The sequence below is a fragment of the Pangasianodon hypophthalmus genome, chromosome 8 (assembly GCF_027358585.1).
Source record: "Pangasianodon hypophthalmus isolate fPanHyp1 chromosome 8, fPanHyp1.pri, whole genome shotgun sequence".
Taxonomy (NCBI): domain Eukaryota; kingdom Metazoa; phylum Chordata; class Actinopteri; order Siluriformes; family Pangasiidae; genus Pangasianodon; species Pangasianodon hypophthalmus.
The window spans coordinates 10,693,226-10,717,145 of record NC_069717.1 but is presented as its reverse complement, the minus strand read 5'-3'; the positions used below and the strand labels follow the sequence as shown (position 1 = coordinate 10,717,145).

Here is a 23,920-nt window from a genome sequence, read left to right as displayed (position 1 = left end):
GATAATTGCATGAATGAGCAGGTGTACAGGTGTTCCTAATAAAGTGGATGAATAAAATATATGCATGTATATATATATATATATATATATATATATATATATATATATATATATATATATATATATATATATATATATATATATAAAATGAAACATCTTCTCTTGAATTGTCTTGTTGACTTTGAAATAATACCTGAACAGATTGGTTCACAAAATGCACACAGCAGGTGGCTCTCTCAAATTATTTTCTGTGACACTCTTCAAACTAGGTGTCAGTGTAATTCCTCCCTCTGGCCCCATTGTGAATTTGTGCTGTTTTACTTAGCATGATGCTGAACATTTCTTTCATGAAACCTGAATGAATGCACCAGTAATGACTTCCATAATGTGGGAGATAGGTGTCCGGATATTTTAGACTTTTTCTTAGCCACAGTTCCCACTAACAAACTGTGAATGTCTTTCATCAATAAGGTTAGCAGATTATGCAGATGAAATGTACAAGTAGAGTGTAGAAAACATACAGCACAACATCATCTACAGAACACCTAATTCACGATCTACAGAGCTAAAAAAATAAATAAAATGTGCGTCAGTCTCGGAAAATGCATCGGATATCACTGGACCTGAAAAAAAAAACATTTTGAAATTTAGCCAACAGAACAAAACTCACTTATCAGCGATTATTTCAGCGCCAATGTTGAAGCGAAGTCGAGTGACGACGAGTCTTGTTTGCCACAGACATTTACCTCAAGTAAAAGCCTACGGAGACTAATGTGGATGATACTCAGGATCAAAGTTTTCCATCTTAAATGTTCATACTTATTATTTTTATATTTTATTTAAACTTTGGGTTTGGCAGGGCAAGATTTGTCCAAATTTGTCAAGATTAGGCCTCTGACAGTTAAATAGGTGAAGTGTTTTATTTTTAATACATTCTCTGTCTTCATTTCCAACCCATGTACACAAAGCTTGAAAGCCAAGGTATAACACTAAGTACCAAGGCAGACTTTACAATGCTAGAACTTTGATTGAGATATCTGCAAAAAAGAAACATATTTCAGTAGTTGTCAGAACATATATTAGAAAATGTCAAAATTTCACCATTTGAAGGGCTTTTCCACATCTACACAAATATATTATGCATTACTTACCTCAAAATCACAATTACTATTCATCTTCGTCTTTTTAACTCAAACATCTGTGATTTCTTGTCTGATGCCACTGAGGATAAAAGAAGTAAACAGACTTGTTGTTCATGCTAACACGGCTGAAAAATCATATTTAGAAGGTTACTTGGGAGGTATTGCTCCCTGATCTGGTCGGATCGATACCACATGCCCTGGAGTGAGAGTGATCCTAACGAAGCTCATTGAACAGGCCTGGAGTTTGAGCACTAGTTCAGCACTGCTCATTTGTTCATTTAAAGGAAGATCAATGGGCCCCCTTCTGTGTCACAGAGGATACGCAGTGGGTTGGCACACCAGCAATGATACCCTTCTGAATATTTGATGTGTGTGTGGGTGAGGGGGGGTTACACAATATAGTTTTGCAGCTGCTCTCTCTGTCAGTTATGCAGAGGGTCTCAGGGCGACTCACATTAGTAATCGATGGTGCTCCGTTGCGGCCTGTTTGGAGGCCACTGTTCATTTCATGGGCTATCACGTTTTTTATTACCGGGCTCATGCCGTCATGGCCAATTAATTATTCATGATGTGCTAATTCAGGGACAAAATAAAGTAACATAATTAAGACCAGTTCAATTAAACAAGAGAGGATCTGTGCTGGCTAAGTTGTTTATCAATATAAGATGAAGGCGCCAAACAGCTCCGTTCTTGATCGACCCTGACTGTTTCTGCTCCCCGAACATACTGGACTCTTTATTTTAAAGCATATTTGTAATGCTCTCTAAATGATCCTGCTGTCCCCTGCGTGCTTCAGAGAATCTGGCAGAGGCACCAGGTATTGAGCATGCCAGACGTTTGGCTCTTACTCAGGCAGTGATCATACTCACACAAATACACAGCCGCTTACACACACAGGCACCTGTGCAATCGTCTGTCCTTCTCCCAAACTGGCACAGGTGCAGCGTTTTGATTGGCCATGTGCTAATGGCTAATATGTTTGCGCCTAATGCCAGTGTCATAGCTCCTCATATTTATCTCGCTCTGTCATCATCATCATCATCATCCTCATCATCATCATCCTCATCCTCATTTGGCAAACTGCTACCACCTCACCCAACACCCGGACGTTTTATATTCCAGTCACAGAGCAGCTACCTCCCTCTCTGGAGCCCAGCTCCATCAGCCACATCATTATAGAGATTATCCCATGTCTTTTATTAAATGGCGGTTAATGTATCACCAATAAAGATGAATGAGGGGAGCTGAGAGACTCTAATTGGAGGGACATGATGTCTGACTCAGTGTCGGCAACTATTTCTGCAGTGCCAAACTCTTTATGAGTCGCCATCATGGGCCTCACTGTGTGTGGCTGCACAAACAGATGCTCCTGTCAAGTGTTTTTATGTTTTGTAGCCTTTGTTGGTGTTGGGATGTTAGACAGCACACAATATACATAGGGACTCTTCAGAATTGGTCAGTTTATTAACTTTCTAATTAAGTTATTTGAATATATAAGTTGGACAGAAAGCATAATTTTGAATGGATAGAAATTATTTGTGTGGCAAACATCCATCACAAAAAAATCAGGTTTTGGCCAAAATACAGTTTTTCTGCCTAACATCCTTTATAACCTCATCTTTAAGAAGCCATAAGTACAATATATGGCCAAAGGTTTGTGGAAACCTGAATATCACACCCATATGTGGGTCTTCCCCAAACTGTTGTCACAAATTTAGAAGCACACAATTGTATAGGATGTCTTTGTATGCTGTGACATTACAATTTCCCTTCACTGGAACTAAGAGGCCCAAACCTGTTCCAGCATGACAACGCCCCTGTGCACAAAGCGAGGACGATGAAAGTTTGCCAAAGTTGGAGTGGAAGAACTCGAGTAGCCTGCATAGAACCCTGACCTCAACCCCACTCAACACCTTTGGGATGAACTGGATCACCAACTATGTGCCAGGCTTTCTCGCTGACATCAGTGCCTGACCTCACTAATGCTCTTGTGGCTGAATGAACACAAATCCCTACAGCCACACTCCAAAATCTTGTGGAAAGCCTTCTGAGAAGAGTGGGAGTTATTACAATGGCAAGGGGGGGCTGAATCTGGAATGAGATGATCAACAGGCACATACTATGCGAGTGTGATGGTCAGGTGTCCACATGCTTTTGGCCATATAGTGTATATTTCACCAAACTGATATAGAAATGTTTTACTTACTTTTTAATCTTGTTTAGGCTAACTTCCTGCAAAGATCATGTCAAGTAAGGAGCCAGTTTCACTCTGTGGTAAAACAGTCACTCTAACTAAAGATATCTAAAACCTTGCTAGCTACTGTAAGTGTTCTTTCCTCACACAGTGAGTATCAGGTTGATCAAGTTGTATAGTTAAATGCTGTAGCAAAATGGGCATAAGCCTGATGACTTCACTTTGTAATCAGATGCTAGCCATCAAAATGTCACCAATGCTCCTGTGCCACAGGTGGACTGAAATCCTTTTTCACTTTTGGAGGTAGCCAGATTTAAAAATGCTAGAACTTTACTTCTGGTTGAGACACATACAAAAGATAATCAGATTTTACCTTTTTTTGGAAAGCCTGTATAACTGTATGTAGTAAAAAAAAAAAAAAAAAAAGTCACATGAGGCCACTGCCCATGTTGTATCATTTGGTTTAATTGAATTCCTTTTTCTATGAATGTCATCAAGTTAAACTGAATTTTGGAGTAACCTGAGCTATGTTTTTTTTTTTTTTACACTCTTCATTGGAGTGTGTTTTTTTATACACTTTTCACTGGAGTATGTTATTAATTTGGCCATTTACCAGGGGGTGTGATTGTTTCAGTGATTCCTTAGTTGGAATGATAATTTGGGTGCCTTTCATTTCTGATTTTATGTGCTTGAAGTGATTTATACACAGAGGACAGAACGAGCAGGAGTGGAACAAGCTTATTTTAGACTTCATTTTGACTTGGTCCTCTCCACATTTCTTTAGCTCAACATGGACACTGGGGCACTTCATTTTGCTTTGGGTTCACTTGAATGCCTCAGCCGTGGGATCTGTAGAGTCTTATTGGAGTAGACTCGGGCTGCAGGACAGGTGAGCTATTGAGGAGCAGATTAGGCTAGTGCCACTGCGCCGCACAGCAACTATCCAGGTCACACTCCTACCCCTTTCCTCGCTCTATCAACACACAGCCAGGTCTAAGGGGAATTTTGTAAGATACTTCTATTTGCTCAGAGAATTTGAAACTGACACAAACTTTTGTATCAGGTTGTATAATATTTCTTTACTATTACATCTGGCATCTCTCAAGCATCACAGTCTTTTGCTGAGATCAAGCAGACAGTTATTTGACTTAGGTAACCATAAGAATAATATAACTTTCTGTTAGATGTGTTTTTAGATGTTCTTGGTACTTCTGTGTCCCTTTTACCAAGGAGAGAGAAACTCGTCTATGAAGTCACATGAAAACAGGTCAGCACTCGATAGTCCATCTGAGTCAAACAATGACATGAAAAAGAACCGTGTAAAGGAAGTGCCATCCAAAGTTCTGCATCACTTACTTTTCAATTACGGCAGATGAAGCAGAACGGAATTGTTAGTGCCGTTTATCGAATGTGCACCTCTCTGTATTAAAGCGCAAGTCAAGGAATCTGTTGCTGTGTACAACAACCTGTCTGTGAGATCCCTTTTATTGTCAGGTAGGCTGTGTGAGTTTATTAGAAACAAGGAAGGGATAAAAAGAGAAAGAGAAAGACACTGGCACGCTTCTCCAAACAACACAAACACAGACACACACAGTCAGTGCCAGTCATCCTGAAGAGTACCCCTTGCCTCTCTCTCTCTCTCTCTCTCACACACTCCCCCCCCCCCCTTTCTGTGTATTCTGGTGCAGAACAAAGCAATAGCTGAATGAATCGATTATGATAATGAGCGGTTGGTGTGAAGAGCGTTTTCCCACTGAATGAAATTGAGATGATGGATTATTGAAAAAACATTAACCGAGATCTTTATGGAGTGCTAGGTACCCTCTTTCTCTGGCACAAAGAACTGCAGATTTCTTTTATCCTTTCACTATCGGGTCTATTCATGGAAACATTTTAAATTCTGCAATCTGCTGAATTACAATGAAAACGACCAGTAATTTCAAAACATACACTAGTAAAATGCCTGTCATTTTGGTGTGCATGAGATAATGGTATTCTTCTGAAACCCTTCAATCAAAATACGCACACTTTACTCCCTCTGATTTGTGAGAAATGTGTATTAACATAATGACAATACAAGTAGTAAAGCAAACCAAGTATTACAGTAAGCAATTAGTAATTAATGCATCATAATGCACCACCTTTTTTATTCAGTCATTCATGTTACAGTGATTCAGTAACTGCTACATTAACTACAGGGAAAGAAATATGAAAGGTATGTAGTTACAAGAGTGAGGACTATAAGTGTGGACCCACCAGCAGATCCTGAGACGTCCACAGATTATACTTTAGAGATAATGACTATGTACTAAATCACCACCTGACTACCTTGCATGTTGATGACCAAACAGATCCTGTAATTAAGACTGATAATTTAGAGCTGTACAGGAGGGGTTCTCAAACGTTTTGAGACCAGGGTCCACTTTAAGTAAGTAAGTAAGTAAGTAAATAAATAAATAATTAAATATTGAATGCCTCAGTATACCGTATATTTATTTTATGAACATGTATGATACATCTCTTCAAATATTACACTCTTAGACATAAAGGTACCAAACTACTTTGCCTTGTTGCTGGTGTGGAGCCATTAAGGGGCATGTTTTGTACCTTTAGGCTGTATCTTTCACCTTAATAATAATTGAAGGTACATAATTAGACCTTAAGGACATTGATGTAGGCATACCTTTAATATTTTACCATAAAAGCTAATTAAAGATAAACCACATGAACCTTCCTAGTTCAAAGATACATAATAAAGGTACGAAACATACACCTTTGATGGTATCACCCCAGCGATAAGAAAAAGTACAGTTTTGTACCTTTATTTCTGAGAGTGTATTTTTATTCAGTGTACACATTCACAGAGTACATATTTATTAAATGGTAATTAGATTTAAATTTATAGTTCAGTTTAGATTATTTATAGGACTACTTGTTTTTGAGTTGAGGTTTGGATTAAACCCATTTGAAACAACTGACTAGTCGAAAGAGTTATTAATAATAATAATAATAATAATAATAATAATAATAATAATTAATAAAATTCTATAAAAAGAAATAAATAATAATAGTATATACAACAGAACATGGAGTAATCAGCAGAGTTTACTGATCCCCTGTGATAATCTCTGTGTTGATTAACTGAGTCTAAGTAAGAGAGGGCGCTGTGCACCAGGCAGAACCAGTCGATCCCAGAGGCATTTCCTTTTGTGTTTATATTTTTAATTCTTTTAGAGGGAAACTGAACCATATCCAAAGTGCTGGACCAAAGAGAAATAATGTATGCTTTTGTGAGGTTTTTGGAGGACGACACGTGCTGTGCTTTACCCGTTGCGAATGTGAGAGATTTGAGACCAGTGCACAAAAGAGATTTTGATGAGCAGAAGGTGTATGTGGTGCTCAGAGGTGAGGAGAATGGTACAGGCCAGCCGGCCAAGGCGCACATTCTCTCTCTGGCAGGTAAGTTCGCAAATACACTGCTTTCCTTTTCTTATTTTTACACTTCTATTTACTTTACAGACAGGGAAATTGTTAAAACCCAGACTAGAAATCGTGCTGCGCTGTTGCTACGTGGTGACATTATTTCTCTTAAAGTAACCGTGTGTGTTTATCAATTCTAGTTGTGCATTTGTTTTGCTATTTTTTTTTTACCTCAGGCATTAGCAAGCGTTTAAAACAAGCCTCTGCTTTTTTGTCGTTAAATTGTGGCCTTAACTAAAAATATAACTTGTACGAATATAATAGTATACAAGAAGCAGCGGGGAGATATATGTGTGGTGTGTATATATATAGAGAGAGAGAGAGTGAGGAGATGTGTATGTAGCTAGTTAGCTTGAGAGTTAGCATAGGTGTCACGTACGTTTGCAAGCTAAATGCCCTAGCTAGGTGTGTAGCTAGCCAGCATGCTAACGTTAGCGACGTGCAGAGGTATGACATAGTGTAGCAAACATGCACAACGTGTTACATTTAACTCGCCTCCGTTTACTTCGGTTACTTAGGAGGGGGGGGGAAAGGTTTGTGCGAACGGAACCAATCCAGCACCTACGTTTAAGTGCCATAACTGATTTAAAGTGTTTACCTAGACGACTTATCCTCATGTCCTGCTTATCAGTGAGATGTCAGGTTACAGGTCTTAAGCCAAAATGTCTCATATTTTATAACTTGTGCATTACTGAGTCAGTACAAAAGCAGTTTATGTTTCCAAACATTACTTTTCCAGCAAAAAATGAAATGTTACAGATGAAATGTTAATGTTTGTATTTCAGTAAAGAAGCAACATATGATGTAATTAAAAAACTAAAATAAAATAAAATATTTTTTTTTTTTTTTTTAAAAAGCAAGCATAATGAAGTTTGCTGGGATTTTCATGCCCAGAAAAAAAAGAAGAATGTGTGACAGACAAGTCTTCAGAAGATCTGTGTCAGATTATCCAAGATGCTCAGTGAAGCTTACCAGCCAATTTCCCTGTAAAACTGCACAAACTGTACCTGAGACTACTAACTAAAACAAAAAAAAAAGCAAAGGATTGTCACACCTAATATTTACTTTGTTTAGTTTATTACCATTTACTGCTCTTTATAGTATTTTTTTTTGTACAAACTTAAGAATTGTCATTATTTTTGAAGACAGCATTTATTTGCGTGTGCGTAAGACCTTTGCACATTACTGTATACTGTATATATCTCTTACATACACAGTGTTTAAACTCACTGCTGACTTTTATCCTATTCCTTTTTTCAGACAGCATCGAGGAACTGGACAACAGTATTATGCAAAAGAAGATGAAAATTCCTAAAATGACTACCAGGAATGCAGGACATGCCATAGAGAATCACTTTGGTGAAGAAAGAATGCCACTCCGACATAAAAAGGTATAATAACGCTCCTGATTCATCAGATGGACTTTAGATCGGAAAGCATGCAGCTCCCCTCTTACAGTGCTTTCCGTAATGCTTTCTTGGAAATTTTACCGAATTAATATGGCATTAATTTTTACTTAAGTTTTTTTTTTTTTTTTTAATTATATTTAATTATTATTATCATTAAGCAGGAGCTTAACTTCTAGAGGGGAAATGTCGAGTGTTAGATAAGACCAGAGCAGTAGTATTATGGCAGCAGTGAGAATTGTGACTGTTTTATACCAAGGTGCAGTTGAATTCCCAGATCTGATTGGTCAGAAGGTGTGTGTATATTTTTGTATAACTATACGGCTTGGACAGTAGTTCCAGCTGTAACATGCACGATGTTTATGTTCATTCTAATACATTAGTGTTTCTATATTCTATATAACAGCTCATACACAGGGACTTGTATGGCAGATACTCTGCATAATCTAGGCCTAATAATAAAAAGAATGGATAAAAAAATGTGTTGTTTAACAAAGAAAAATGCATAATCTTTGATGTGGCCAAGTTTTTTTTTTGTTGGGAGGCATTTATTTAACATTTATGGAAAGAGTCTCAGGACATTGTAACAGTCACTGTGCTTTGTAAAGGGACAGAGTAGGTTTTGGTTTAGGACAGAGTAGGTTATGCTTTCTGGTTTCTCTGTAAAATGACAAGCTGCATTTTTTTTTTTTTTAACAAGAGAAAAGGAAGTCTTGCGAAGGAATGACTGTTGTTGCTATAGCGCAAGTGATAACAGGAACTGACTTTGTCTCGTGGACATTCCACAGCATTAAAGCTAGCTATAAACTGTTAAAATGTTCAAGGTGTCATTCATTAATAAATGGAACATTGTCATCATGGGCAGATCACTGTGGTACAAGCAGAATAACACATGACAGACTGTGCGGTATACAAAAATAATCCACTTTGCATTAGGCATATCATGCCCTCCGGCATGGATTTTCATGTGTTTATCATGTGTTATTCCTTAGTGGTTGATATTTTCATAGCAGATGCGCTTTCAACATATATATCACCTTAAAACAACTCTTCAGGTCAGTTAAAAATCATAATTTTTTAATTGCTCAGAACAGTTGTAACCATTTTTCAGTCGATAAGTATGAACCTAGAGGTTTCACTTGAACATGCAGTGAGGATATATGTTTGTAGGATATTTTGTCTTTAGCCTACACAGCCTCCTTCACAAGCCTCCTGGCTCTCTCTAGGAAATAATCAAAATAAAGAGATTTGTGCCATATGGCAGATGTATTTGTGAGAGTCTAGGAGGTAGCACTGGTAATGCTCCGGTTACACTGTGATTATAATTTCTGCCACTCTACAGTCTGGATATGTTAATGTTCCTCGTTAAAAACTATTAGATATGATTGACTCCCTCTCTTTTGTAGCACTGTGTGATCATGGACACAATCTGAGAAGCCTCTAGGTAGTAATTGATGTGTTTTATATTTAATATTTCTAATTGTCTGTAAAGCCCAACTTAGAGATGAAGTAGGTTCCTGAGTTAAAGCTAAACTAATGAAGATGCTAAAATGCAACTAATGTAAAGTTGTGTAATTTCACCAGTTTTGCAGCACAGATTCATAGTGGAGTTGGATGCCAATAGCAGTATTTAGAGAGACCGATGATTGACAAAGTGCTGGTGTATGATTTGTAAATAAGAATAATAATGACATGAGAATTACAGAACAGGACAGCTTCTTTCAGTTGTTGTTTGCTTCGGAGGGTTTCTCCCATCAGTCTCCTCTTCAGGAGGGGAAATGCATGCACAATTGGGTTAAGGTCTGGTGATTGACTCGAAAACCTTCCACTTTTTTCCCCTTGATGAAGTCCTTTGTTGAGTTGGCAGTGTGTTTTAGGTCATTGTCTTGCTGCATGATGAAGTTCTACGCAATTAGACCGAACGGATTTCTCTGTAAATTGGCAGACAGAATGTTTCTGTAGACTTCTGAATTCATTCTGCTGCTACCATCGTGAGTTACATCATCAATAAAGATAAGTGAGCCCATTCCTGAAGCAGCCATGCAAGCCCAAGCCATGACACTACCTCCACCATGCATGACCAATGAGCTTGTATGTTTCGGATCATAAGAAAGATCCTTTCTTTTTCCACACTTTGGCCTTTCTATCACATTGGCAGATGTTGCTCTTGGTTCCAGAAATGTTGTGGCTCATCTCTGTATTTCTTTGCAAATTCCAATCTGGACTTCCAATTCTTATTGCTGATGGGTGGTTTGCATCTTATGGTATGGTGCTCTCAAAGTCTTCTTCAAATGGTGATACCTTCACCCCTGCCCTGTGGAGGCTGTTGGTGATGTCACTGATTGTTTTTGAGTTTTTCTTCACAACTCCCACAATGTTTCTGTCACCAGCTGCTGTTGTTTTCCTTGGCTGACCAGTTTGATATCTGGTTGTTAGTACACCAGTGGTTTCTTTCTTTTTCAGGACATTCCAAATTTTTCTATTGGCTTTGCCCAATGCTTGTGCAATGGCTCTGATAGATTTTCCCTCTTTTCTCAGCATTAAAATGGCTTGCTTTTCTTCCATAGACAGCTCTCTGGTCTTCATGTTGGTTTATTCTTTTTAACATCAAATGCAGTCTTCACAGGTGAAATCCATGGCTTAATCCAAGAGTAGACATTCAGAGCTATTAATTATTAAAACAATCAATCTAGCAGGGCGTACCTGGGCAACAAGATACACCTGTCAGTCATATGTTCCAGTATATCTGAACACTTTAAATATGGGTGGGTTCAAACAAAAAGTGCCCTGTTGTAATTTGTTTAACACATCTAGATATCAGGAAATGAAAGCTAAAATTCTGATCTATCATCTCATATTCATCTTTTGATCTCAAACTCAAATGTCTTCAGTATACAGCAAAAACAAAAGCATTGGCCTTGCCGTTCCAATACTTTTGGAGGGAATGGTGTTTGGTATATTTCCTAAACTTAACTTCAGGTATCCTTTTAATATCTAATTCTAATGGTCTACAGTGAATTTGCTTTGCATTGAGTACCATTGAGCAGTTGTTTGTGTCTGGCAGGTGCAGTGTCAGGAGCAGCAACGGGCCTCTAACTCCTCCAAGAGCCTTGCAGCTGTGGTGGCACGTCTGGAACGTAACGCTGTGAGCTCGTACACCGAGGGTGAGGAGCTGCGTGAGGAGGAGGAGCCGGAGGAGGAAGAAGCTGTGGTGCCCCGCGTCCTCTATGAGGAGTTGGTGCACAGCTACAGGCAGCAGGAGGAGGAGGTCCGGCGGCTGCAGCAAGAGCTGGACCGAACACGCAGACAGCTGCTGCAGCAGGCCAAGAAGCTCAAGGAGCACAGCAGCCTGCTGACAGAGGTCAAGGAACTGCGGGACTTCAACCGCCGCCTGCAGGACGTGCTGCTCATGAGGCTGGGTAGCGGTGAGATACACACACACACACACACAAGATACACACAATATACACTTTGAACTTTTCTATTTTCTTCTCTGTCTCTATCTCCTCATATTCTATGTATGGTAAGCCATTGATGGGTGGTGTACGAGTCGAGAATTGTCAACAGATGGAGATTTTTGAAATAGCTTTTTCTTAAGCAAATCTTTTTTTTTTTTTTTTTCCAAAAAGCTGCTTTATTTATTGCAAAGCAGCTGCACAAACAGCTGTGCGATTTCAGACAGCTTATCGACTGCTTGGTTTATGCTCTCTTCAACAAATGCCGAGTACACAATGACAACCTTTGTTTAAGAAAACAGCTGACAGAACATGTTCTAGGGAAAGCTCAGTCTTATCACCTCCTTCACTGTCTCCTATTAGGTTTTTGTTTTGCAAAATGAACAGTACTACCAGCTCCGCTGCCACATTTGTCCCTCTTTAGTCGTCACCATTGTCAATCTTTCTATCACAGGTCAGTATTTAAAAAGCAATCCTAAAGAAGTCCAGTACTTGAAATATGCCTATCAAACCCTAATAATAGTCTGTTGCAAATGTACTGTAATATTTAAAAATAACTTCATGGACTACATTTAAAGTAAAGGTACTTTAATATTCAGTTTCCTCATATAGATCTTTCACCAAGATCTTTGTTGAGCAATGAACTCATATTATGACATATAAATAAAGAATAATTATGAGAACTATGAAATCAATTCACTGACACCAATAGTAATGTCTTTATAGAGTAACATATAGCGTTAATGTTGAGAACAAGAATAAGGTGTGTGCGTGCGTGTTCACAAGATGTGGGCAAAAAGTCCTGACAGCACAGCAATGTCATGATCTCGACTTGGCTCTCAAAGCCATTCTGCACTTTAAGTGGTGTAGAGTATCCAAGAAAGACACTTGAAGGCGAGTACTAACTTTACCCAGACTCCCACAGTTGGTTAGTGTCTCTCTGACGCAGTAATGCCATCCTTCACCTTCTCTGTTATTAAGCCATCTTAATCTCCCGACCATGGAGGGTTGTGCTGTCATCAGGATTCAAACTAGCGATCTCTTGACAATAGGGTGAATGCTTTTCTGTTGCATCACTTGCATGCTTTGTTTTTTTAGAACAATTGTTGAAGGACCGGATATTTGTTTTTTTCTATTATACTAGATTGAATTTTACATTGTTTGTACTCCAAAAGGTTGTATATCATGCAAATATTTCTTGCACTAATTGCTTAAAGTGTGTTCCTGGCCTGATTAATTTGGGGTCAGGAATGCAGTAAAATGACCGATATTAAAACTCGTTAGCTACATTAGAGCTTAGCTGGCTGGCCACCAAGCCAGCTTACTGAGCTAAAATAACCAGGCTGTCACAAGGCACAGGGAAAGCCCTTTTTAGGCAGCTAACCAGAGTGTGTGCATGTGGGCTGTATGTGAAATATTTTCTTATGCTTTTCCTTATTTTATTTCACACTTTATACTGTGCCAGTATATTAAATAAGATCTGTTAATTAACCTGCGGTTTAATGCTTTACTGCTCACAGAACCAATGCACGATAATGGCACTCAGACAATCAAAGCTGAAGTGGTGGAGCCAATACCTGAACCACAGGAAATGTGCAGAGAGGAGGCCAACACTAGCTCCACCCACTCCCCATCCCCAAGGACCGTTTATACCTTCAGTGATGGAAAAGTAAGTGTGTATGTGTGTGTGTGTCAGAGAGAAAGAAAGAGATCCCTTTAGAGCTGATCACCCATATTTTACCAGAGTCCTTGCTTTGGGGCTGTGTAGTCTTTTGTTCAGGCTTTTGAGTTTTCTCTAATTGGCTATGAATCTTTTGTCCCAGTAGGCATTTTAACCAGAGCATTTACTCTGATATTTCTCAGCTATGCAGCTTAGCAGACATTCAACCAGTGTTCAACCTTATTCCTTCTTTCTCTGACTCAGATCAAGCATGAAGAGCAAAAGCAAATTAGGCCTTACACACCCGCACATTGCCCATATTAATTATTTGTACCACAGGAGTTGTCTTGAGTGACGGCTAGCCAGAGAACACAAATCTTCTCTAAGAGCAGGGAAAAGCATGTCTGCTGGCCGGCAGCCTAAAGCACATTAGTTACTTTAGGGGAAAGGCCTCTGGAAGCCAGCCTAAAGACTTCTCAGAGTGACAATCCTCCTGATGGTTTGCTTGGCATCGTCTTGCACAATGTAACTTAAAAGTCGACACTCTGGGCTGGTGTCTGTCAAAACGTGTTATTCTGCCTGGCAACACCTTCATTCTCCAGTATATTTTTTTTGAAACGTTACTCATGTTTACCCCAGTTTCTCTCTAAATTGAGTCTTGGAGGATGGGCAGGGGAGGGAGGACTGTTGTGTACTGTATGTGATCATTGAAAGGTCGGATGCCCAGGTATACCGTGCCTTGCGTAAGTATTCACCCTGCTTGTACTTTTTCCCATTTTGTAGTATGACAGCCTGGGCCTGAAATGGACTTAATTGGGATTGTATGTAATGATTCTATTAAAATGTGGGGGGTGGGTTTGGTTATTAAGAATATCTTAAACTTTAAACATCCCATAGAGCACCACTAAATTCATTAATTAAAAAAATGGAAAGAATGTGGTACAGCCATGACTCTGCCTAAAAGAGGTCAGTGACCGGGTAAGAAGCACAGAAACAACTTCAAAATTAACTCTGAAGGAGCTGGAGAGATCTACAGCTCAGATAGGAGGAGCTGTTCACAAGACACTCACCAGGGAAGAAAGCCATTATTGAAAGAAAAAAAAATGCATGCTGGAGACTCAGTAAACATGTGGAAAAGGGTTTGGTCATCTGGTCTGATGAGACCAAAGTTGAACTTTTTGATCTTGGCACAAAGCACTGCATTTGATGAACTCTGATCTCAGTCCTCAACTGCTCATCACCCTGATCATAACCTGATCCTGCTCATCACCATCTTCACATTAAAGTATGGTGCTGGTAGCATCACGTTGGGAGGATATTTTTCATCAGCATGGATCGGGAAACTGGTCATTGTTGAGGGCAAGATTGAACGGAGCTAAATATAGTAAAATCCAAGAAGAAACCAAGAACCTTAATGTGTTAGAATGGCCCAGTCAAAGCCCAGACCTCAATCTGATGGAAAATCCTAAAACATACATTTATCTTAATGGTTTGCCATCAGCTCCAGAATTATTGGCACCCTTGGTAAAGAAGGGTTTTTAATAAAATAAAAAAAAAAAGTAGCTAAATTTCACACTGAAAATATGAAAATAAATTATTAAAATATGGATCTTCTCAACATTCTGGATAAAAGATTATCATCTTATGCAAACTCCAAATACATGCATGTCATAATTAATTTTTTAAACGTACCAATTATGTAGCAATACCTAAATGTATATGTTATGAGTAATGAACATGTACAAACTGGGGTAATGCTGTTTTTGTGACTGAATCTCTAATGCGTTCTCTTGGGCATATATTGCACTGTTGGTTGTACATTGACATTGTTATGCCCTGTGTAGTGAGCAGTATGTAGTAGGTAGTGATTTGAGATTCAGCCTAACTGAATAGTGACAAACAGATTTCACCAAAAAAATGTACAATCATGCTAAATAAATAAATAAACAAATGTTAAAGTTTATGAAAAAAAATTGGTTAAAAAAAAATAAATAATTGTCTTGTCAAGACTTTTCTTTGCAGGTTTGCTATATAAATGCATAGTGTAGCTTTGCTAATGTTCACTCTGTCTCTGGCAGTATAACACTACAGGGTGATTAATATTCAAATTCGTTAGAATAGCAAATGGACTTAACATTTCAGTGGCGTTTTAAAGGAATTCATCAGCTCTGTAATATTTGTGTAATTGGAAATTAAACGCATTTATGCATGAACCTCTGTTCAAGTCTGATGTGCACTGTTTTAAAGAATCATGATTGAATCAAGTATTTTTCCCAACTGTAATGTTGGGAAAATAGGGGTTACCATTAGATGTGTGTGTCTCTTTCCTCTAGGTACACCTGGGTGGGGGCATCTGGGTCGAAGAGGAGAAGTGGCATCAGCTGCAGCGTACACAGGGTGACTCCAAATTCACCAAAAACCTGGCTGTAATGATCTGGGGCACAGAGACGCTGAAAAACCGCAGTGTTACTGGCGTCGCAACAAAGAAGAAGAAAGACGCTCTGCCTAAACCGCCTCTCTCACCAAGCAAACTCAAAATCGTACGAGGTACATTTTCACTGACATAATTATTCCATAAGAGTGTAATGCTTTTAGTAGGTAGTGTGAGATTTGGGTGGATACCTTTAAAGCATGTATAGTCTGAGTGCACATCTTGCTGTCAAATTTTTTTCTTTTTTTTTTTTTAAAGAAAGAAAAATCAAAAGTTCTATATTATTCCATTTAACTGATAACGCTATATTTTAAAATGCCAGCCCTAATCCACCTTTTCTTTCTAGAGTGTCTGTATGACCGTGTGTCTCAGGAAACAGCCGACAGTGCTGAGATCACTCAGCGGCTATCCAAAGTGAACAAATACATCTGTGAAAAAATTATGGATATCAACAAATCCATCAAGAATGAGGAAAGGAGAGAGTCCAAGCTCCTCATCCGGCAGACGGTAAAGATGGAGAACTTGTATGACGGCATGTAGGACCTGCAATGTTGACGTCATAGACTGCTGCTGCGAGAAGAGGTTACACGTGATCACCTGCGCTGCCATTTTGGATTTTCACTGAAGCCCACAACGAGGCCTTTTTTTTTTTTTTTTTTTTTTTTTTTTTTTTTTTATAAAGCATTTTACTACCCATAACACCTCAGAGGCTATAAGACAGCTTTACCCACAATCCACACAGACTACAGTGAGCAGAGTTTGTTGGTTTATGTGCTGTAAATAAACAATGGCTTTGGGTAAAGGGGGGATTATAAGGTTTGATTATGGAATATTGAGGGGAGGGGTATGTGGTTGTTAATCAGTCATTGTTTTTGACAGGAGAGATCCTTTAAATCACATTAGATAACAATGTGTAAGGCACATCGGCTGGTGTTCTGTGTCAGAACATGTCCTAATGTCTAAGTCGAGAATGAAGACTTCCCTTGAGAAGAACTGTTCTGTTTTAAGGAGAATGTTCTTAAAACCATAAATGCTGAGTTTGAGTATGGAAATTTACAGAACGCGGTTCTCCTCGTGTGTCTGTTGTTTATGTGAGAGATGCAAAAATGCACCTTTTAACAGGGTTTGCCCCTGCAGTGTCTTAATAAAAAATCAGTTGATTTAATTGATCCCTCAAGACCCAGTTGGTTAGAGCCATTATAATCAGTGTACTCTTTTCCCTGATATATTGAGGAATTGGGAGTTCAGCTATTTCCTTCAATAAGATTTGATGATGGTGCTAATGACGTGATGTGTTCTCAGAAAACTCCCTTTTTTTTCTCAGCAGAGCATGAGGTTTGAGGTTACATTAGTAAATTTGCATTTACATAGATATGTTTACAACAACATGCTTTAGTGTAGTCTCATTCTGCTTTTTTAGGTGATATATCTGAACCTTTTCACAAATAAGCGGATGCAGCATCTTATGTAACTGTGATTTTAGTTCCATGGTGGATTAGAGCGCTGTTGACATATTCGCCAACCCAGTTGTTTAGAACGATTATATAGTTAGGTTGAGGAACAAGGACTGGGCAGGGATTTTACACTTTGATATGGCAATCACTTGGAACTGTTGTGTGTTTTTATAGAAAGCTGTGATTGTAATATGAGCTGATATTGCTTAACCTGCACTTTGGTGTGTGAGTGTGGTAAAATGGCAGAAACAGTGTGTGGATGTGAGTAAAGCTGTCAGCAGCGCTTGGTGTTACACGTGTTGGTGTTTTTTGTTTTTTGTTTTTTTTTCCCCTCCAAAACAATCAAATGGCATCCCCAGAGGATGACTGGGTCCTCTGAACCTCCTTCAGGGGAAGAAATTAGAGGGGGTGATTTTAAAGTGACAACTTCCAGTGAGCCATGCCATCCATCCTTTTGCCTCCTTTTTCATTTTTCCCCATTCACTATCTCGTATCTTTTTGCATTTCACAAAATGGTTCATGTGGCTGTGCATTAAAAAGGCCTGCTTGCTGCAGGTTTGAGTTCTTAACTGTGATGGCATACTGCTAACTGTGAATCAACCTCGAATCTGCCTCTCAGCTCTTCCTGTCTCATCACTTTTACTATCCTGTCTTTGTTGCTTTTTTCTTATCAAATACATGTACATGTTTTTTAGTTAATGGATTTTCTAGAGGAGAGATTTTATTGTATATTTGGACGTATTTGGATCTTGATGATCTATATTCAGGCTGCACCTTATTCTGCTTAGTCTATTATTTGAAACAAGTAATCACGTATCCATATGATTCCATCTTTTCTCCGTGCCTGTTCATGCATAGTTTTTCACTTTTCTTTTTAGTCTTCACTTTGCTTGTCACAAATGCATTATCTCTTAATGGAATGCTGTCAAAGAAGCAAACTCTATTTTAAATTATAATAGCTAATTTACACTCATCAATTATCACAGTGCTCCTGCTATCACATCACTGTGAGCCATTTGTAAAGGAGTATCATTTCACTTTTTGTTCCGTTTTCTGGAAGTGTGCTTATAATTGAAACAGATGTAGTCACCATATACGACAGCACTTTAATCTTAAGAAAGGCCATGTCATAATGATGGGCAAATATGGATCTTAATGGTGATATTAAGAGTTTTTTTTCCCCCCAAATGGCTAATCAGAAAACTTAGCACTTTTTTTACAACTCCAAAGTTGAAAAAGATCCCCATTTATGCTTCATAGCTAGGTCTGTGTAAGAAAAATTTACTTTAATTGTAACTTACCTCTAATATGTTGGTGTAATAATGGCAGAATAGACCGTTATTGTATGGTTTATGGTTCAAGGCTATATTTTTCTGTGAACTTTTCCTCTGTGTGTCGATGTGCCGTGTGCTGTGTGTTGTATGTTCCCCCGATAACTGAATATGTGCTATATATGATAATGGCTCTGTGGGTACACTGGAAAACACCAGCTTTAATTTGGCTGATGTTGAGCGATAGCCAAAAGAAACTGACAATCTTCGTGATCATCCTTTCATATTGAGATTTGTCAGCTGTAACGTTGCCTTGAAAAGCAGTAATTCCTCGTTGATAGACACTCACTCCGAGTGAACAGCTTTCACATGCAATATGGCTGATAAACGTGACGTCCCTTCAGTTGTGAACCCTACCAGGGAAAATTGTGACTGTGAAATGTACAAATATGCTATATATTGCCATGAGAAACTGTATTCATAAGATGCTTAAAAGCTCCAAAAGCAAACCGGTACACCTCTCCGAGATAACGGTCCTCTGGTCCGCACTAGTGAACTTCATCCGTCGTCATGTTTGTGTCCACGCTTTAGAGTGACATCACTGCGGTGCTTAAGCTTTGAGCTGCTTAGCTCCCTAAAGATCCAAAACAATCTGGATGCCAAGAAGAGCAGTATAAAGTGTCTATGCGGAACCATCAGGCCAATACTTGGGGATCATGAAACCAGGAACTGTTTTATTTTGATTTATTTTTTAGTAGAGTTTCTATGCTATATGTGAATGTGTGTAGGTGTTGGGTAATCTAAAGCTCCTTGGGTGGTGGATTCAATATAAGCCAAAGTGGAATAGTGATCATTCAGCTTGATATGAACTTGCACAGAATTGGCACATGCCAAGGTCCAGAGTCATCCAAGCTCAAAAAAGAGGCTAAATATACTTTTTTGTTTAAAAAAAATTATCTTTTAAAATATGAGGTTTTGCTTTACTCAAGATTCTATTTAGCTAATTCTATTAGTGCTGTTGTGCTTAATTTCATATTAGAAGAGCATTAAGCTTTCAGTGATATAGATGTGCATACTGTTCTTTCAAGCAGATTTCTGTTTTTTCATTTAATCATTTGTTATTCTTTCTTTGATTTTGTTTTTGATGCCAAAAAGGGGAACAGGGAGAATAGTTAGAAAAGGTTGATTTATGTTTGTAGAGTAGTACGGATTTGGCCTCCTTTTTAAAGCCACATACACAGATTGTGAGTCAAATGCTGAGGACCCATCAAACGTAGACGAAGCTGCCCAGTCCTCCACTCAAGCTCTTCCTGCTAGCACCATGTCATTATTTCCTGTTCAGACTCATCCTAGCAGGTTACAGGTCTCAGCCCATGTCACTGTTATTCAGGGCCAAGCTCAAAGCAGTTCATTTGCAACTCAGCTTTACCATGATTTTAAAAAAAAAAAAAAAAAAAGAAAAAGAAAGTATTTTTATAAAATCAGGACAGGTGATTTGTGGCAGTAATGAAATGTGTACTATCTGAATCCTACCTCATTGCTTATCATGTCACTTTAGTTATGTGCTCCATTCATAGCACCTCACTCTACACGGGCACAGATTTGTAAATAAATCAGTCTGTATTGTAGATTTTTAATATCATATAGCTGATTTCTGCTTTTTTTAACAGTATATATTCAATATGAACCTCCTTTGAGTCTGCCTGATTTGTATAGGAGCGAGTCTTTCTTTCTAATTCTGTGATTCTGTCGGTGTCATTTGTGCTGTAAATCTTTGTTGTTGTTTTTTTTCCCGTATTGTTTTGTATTTTTCTGGTTGATGGTGCTACCAGCACACGTGTCATTTACCTCAGATGGTGCTACTTTTTTACTGTGGTGGATGTCAGTCAGTGTCACATGATCAAAAACCAGTAGTTTTCTTTTTATTTGATATTAAATGAAATCAGGACAGACATGTCTTGCTAGTCACACCACACATGCCATAACATTTTTGTTTAATTCATATTTGTAGACAATTATGTGTAGAGTATTGTTCAACAGGCATTGATGGATAACTGTTAAACAGTATGTGTAGTTTTCATTAGCAGCAAAATAAACTGCTGTAGGGAGCTTATTAATCCCCACAGTCGATCTACCTGAATGGTACTGGGCAGTGCACCGTGGTCCTCAGCAGTGAACTTATCCAGCTCCACTGTAGTTACCATCAAAACTGCAAGAAATTATATATTTAGAAAATATTTTAGATATTGCAATACAGTACAGTGTATTTTAAAGAGTTTATATAACTTGCCAAAGTGGTTTTCTCCCAAAGACAGTTTATTTGCAGTGTCTCTTAAAATATTCAATTATTTGATGGCAAAATGATCAAATTATTAATTCTCTATTAATGAAACTACTAGATGTTTGTAAATATTAATTTTATGACCTGCCTCTTTTATTTCCATGTCTCACTAAAATGTCTGATTTTAATTGATTTTTTTTCTTTCCCTCACCATTTTAAAGTTGTTGGTTTTGCATATTGGTGGTATGACTGAAATGTGTCCTGAACAACCTCAGAACTAGAATACACTCATTATCTGGAATCAGCTGTGTTGCATTTAAATCTGTCCTTTCATTTCATCTTTCATGTTCTTTGTTCTTGCTGCTGAATAATATCTAGAAATCGATGTATATGTACTTACCTATATTTTTCAGAATCAATAGAGAATGTCTTCTAAATACAACTGTGAAAACCCTTTCTTTGAGTGGCAGGTGTTGTGGGCGTGGTGATTTTTTACACACACTGTGCTTTTGTCTGAATCATCTCTTTAAGATAGAGACGTGCACATGCTCAATGTCCTTACCTTTGGGTTGCAGTTCCCATGAAAATCCAAAGACAAGGGCTGGCAGGTATGCCTGGTTTCTTTAACCTGTTCCTGATTTGGAATACGCACTTAGTTTCAGCAGAGAATCTCTGTAAATGTTTGGTGTGTAACAGTAGGTTACAGCTGAGTGTGTATAAAAAAAAAAAACCAGGCTGTCGTGTTTAGCTTCCTGCTGGGTTAAGGGAGACGACCTGAAAAGCAAAGCATTTCCTCACTGACCGCTCTCACTCCTCTCTGGTGCGCGGCTGCTATAGTTGGTCGGCATCAGTTTATTGTGTATGTGCTGCAGTCCAAGTACTCTTGTTCTATGTACAGATCAACAAAATAAATTCAGACTTTTATTCTACAAATAACAGAGCCAGTCTTTTTTTTTTTTTTTTTTTTTTTTTTTTTGGTCATTTCTTTCCCCTCTGAGTATATTTTTCATCTTACTATGTAAACTAAATTGCTTAGATGATTTAAAAGGCAATGAGAGGTGCTTTTGCTCAATCACTAATCCTGTAATGAAGTATGGAGGTAAAAAAAAACTTTAAAAGTTAAAAGCCATTGCATTCTGAATAATGAAATATAAACACAATTGAATTCAAGGCACGGAAATATATTACTTAGAAAACCACACATCTCCATTTATCTGTTTTGTTTTGCATTTCTTTCCTTTTGGAAATTCAAAGTTGTATTTCAATTTTCAGGGATTCACATTCTAAAATTCCCTATTTAAAAAAAAAAACAAGCATCTGCATGTATTGAAATAGGATTTGTTTCAGTGTTCACAAATTCAGATTTACTAATTCAGTTTCAGAAGTCAACCAGCCAAATTCATTTTGCAAAAATGTGAAATCATGAATTTTCAAACAGGAATCTATGAACAATGAAATGAAGCTATATTAAATTTCAAATTTCAAGGAGTTTAATTCAAAACAAATAAATACACTTGTGGCGTTGGAAGCAATATACTGCAGTCCTACTCATTCAGTGCTGTTTAGATTTGATTACTGAGAACACAACGGCTTTTAACACTGAAATCTTTCTCTTTTATTTTTGCTTTAAAATATTGCTGACTAGATGGGCTTTAATGTTTTAAGGTCAGTGGTCTAGACATAATTCTAGACAAATATTTATTATAAGTCACATTTTGCTACTTAGTTTGTCTACTGACAAGAGTTTAACTGTTTTTCATTAGATGTTCCAAGATAACTATACATGTATTAATGATACGGCTCAGCTAAAACAGAGGTTTCCTTTAGTAACCGTTAGTAGTATTTGTATAAAGGGGTCAGTTGAAATATAGGAAGTCTTTGCTAAGTATAGAAAGAACAGGATAATTCTGGAAAACTGCAAGATGTAGTATAGATGGATGGGAAATCCAGTCATCAGAAATATTCCCAGGTCAGTTAGTCTGTGGTTACATGCTGTGGGAATTATTGGTTTTGTGTTCCGCTTCTGTGCTACAAATTCCAGTAGCTAATGCCTCCAGCGCTAGCCTTTGAAAGAAAAATAGTCTCCCTCTGTAGACACTGATATGGACACACCATGTGAGCTTTATGATCTTTCACCCATACGTTCGCTATCTCCCCCACAAATCAGCACACTTTTTTACTTTATTGAGAATGTTTAATAGTGTGTGAGATGGCATCAGACAGCTCTCGCTTTGTTGTCTTATTTGGTGTGTATCATCTGCTAGATCAGTTTTCCCCCATTCTGTGGCTTTGACTTTGAATTGGATACACACAGCCGGCGATGAGCGAGAGGGTGTGTGTTTGATGTGTGGAGCAGTGTGAGCGCGCTCGGGATTAAAAGCTAGATTGATCGGAGTGTCAAAAAGAGATAAGCACACTGGTCTGTCTGATTTATTAGGGAGGCAGGGAGTTAATATCAGAACACCCAGCTGCGTTCTCTCTCTCTCTCTCTCTCTCACACACACACACTTTTATTGTACACCACTAAAATCCATTGTAATATTAAAATAGCTGTTATAGAAGATGATTAAATCACAAGACAAAAAGAGTTGATGGGTAGCTCACTAGGATCTGTTTGGATTTTTTAAGACTGTTACGGATGCTTTTATTAATTCCTTCTTCTCCATTTTCATTATTTACCATGGCAACAGCGCCTGCAGGCTTACGAATGCATATGTAAAAGAAAATGTGGTCCTATACAATATGGCATTTCTACTTGGCCCAAGTTTTCTCATCGTTCTCTCTGTGCCCAAGGGGACTGCTGAATGTCATTAGCGCTAACAGTGTCCACATGGCGGTAATGTATTGCAGTGAGGGATATTGACAGGGAGATGATTCAGTATAGTAATGATGGATGAAGCTGGCGCTCTGGGCCAGCACACACAGGGCCATACGTGCTTAGAGAGAGAGACACACACACACACACACTGTTCCTCTGCAGCCTTGCCACTGTGTCTATTTCTTCTAGTTTATTCTGAAATGCTTTTAAGCGCTTCTGGAGGAATAATGTTTTCTTTTTCAGCCTTGAAAATCCCTAAAGTTTTATTTGCAGCATTTTCTATTACACTGATTTAATAGCATTGTTTCTTGCCTGTAGAAACCTATTA

At 38.2% G+C, this 23,920-nt stretch overlaps 2 protein-coding genes across 5 annotated transcripts in view; both read left to right on the top strand.

Annotated features, from left to right (window-relative positions):
- Positions 1–23,920, top strand: part of agbl4 (AGBL carboxypeptidase 4) — a 294,079-nt gene that overhangs the window by 211,107 nt on the left and 59,052 nt on the right. The window lies entirely within an intron of this gene.
- bend5 (BEN domain containing 5) lies at positions 213–21,725 on the top strand. 2 transcript variants are annotated; one of them, XM_053235879.1, is made up of 6 exons: positions 213–6,795; positions 8,077–8,207; positions 11,293–11,647; positions 13,198–13,346; positions 15,671–15,884; positions 16,115–21,725. In XM_053235879.1, exons 1-6 carry the CDS (start codon positions 6,615–6,617, stop codon positions 16,306–16,308), a joined length of 1,224 nt encoding a protein of 407 aa, XP_053091854.1. In that variant the 5' UTR covers positions 213–6,614; the 3' UTR covers positions 16,309–21,725. The 2 variants fall into 2 exon arrangements, with proteins under 2 accessions (XP_053091854.1, XP_026770615.3); XM_026914814.3 differs by having other exon boundaries at positions 218–6,795; positions 11,287–11,647.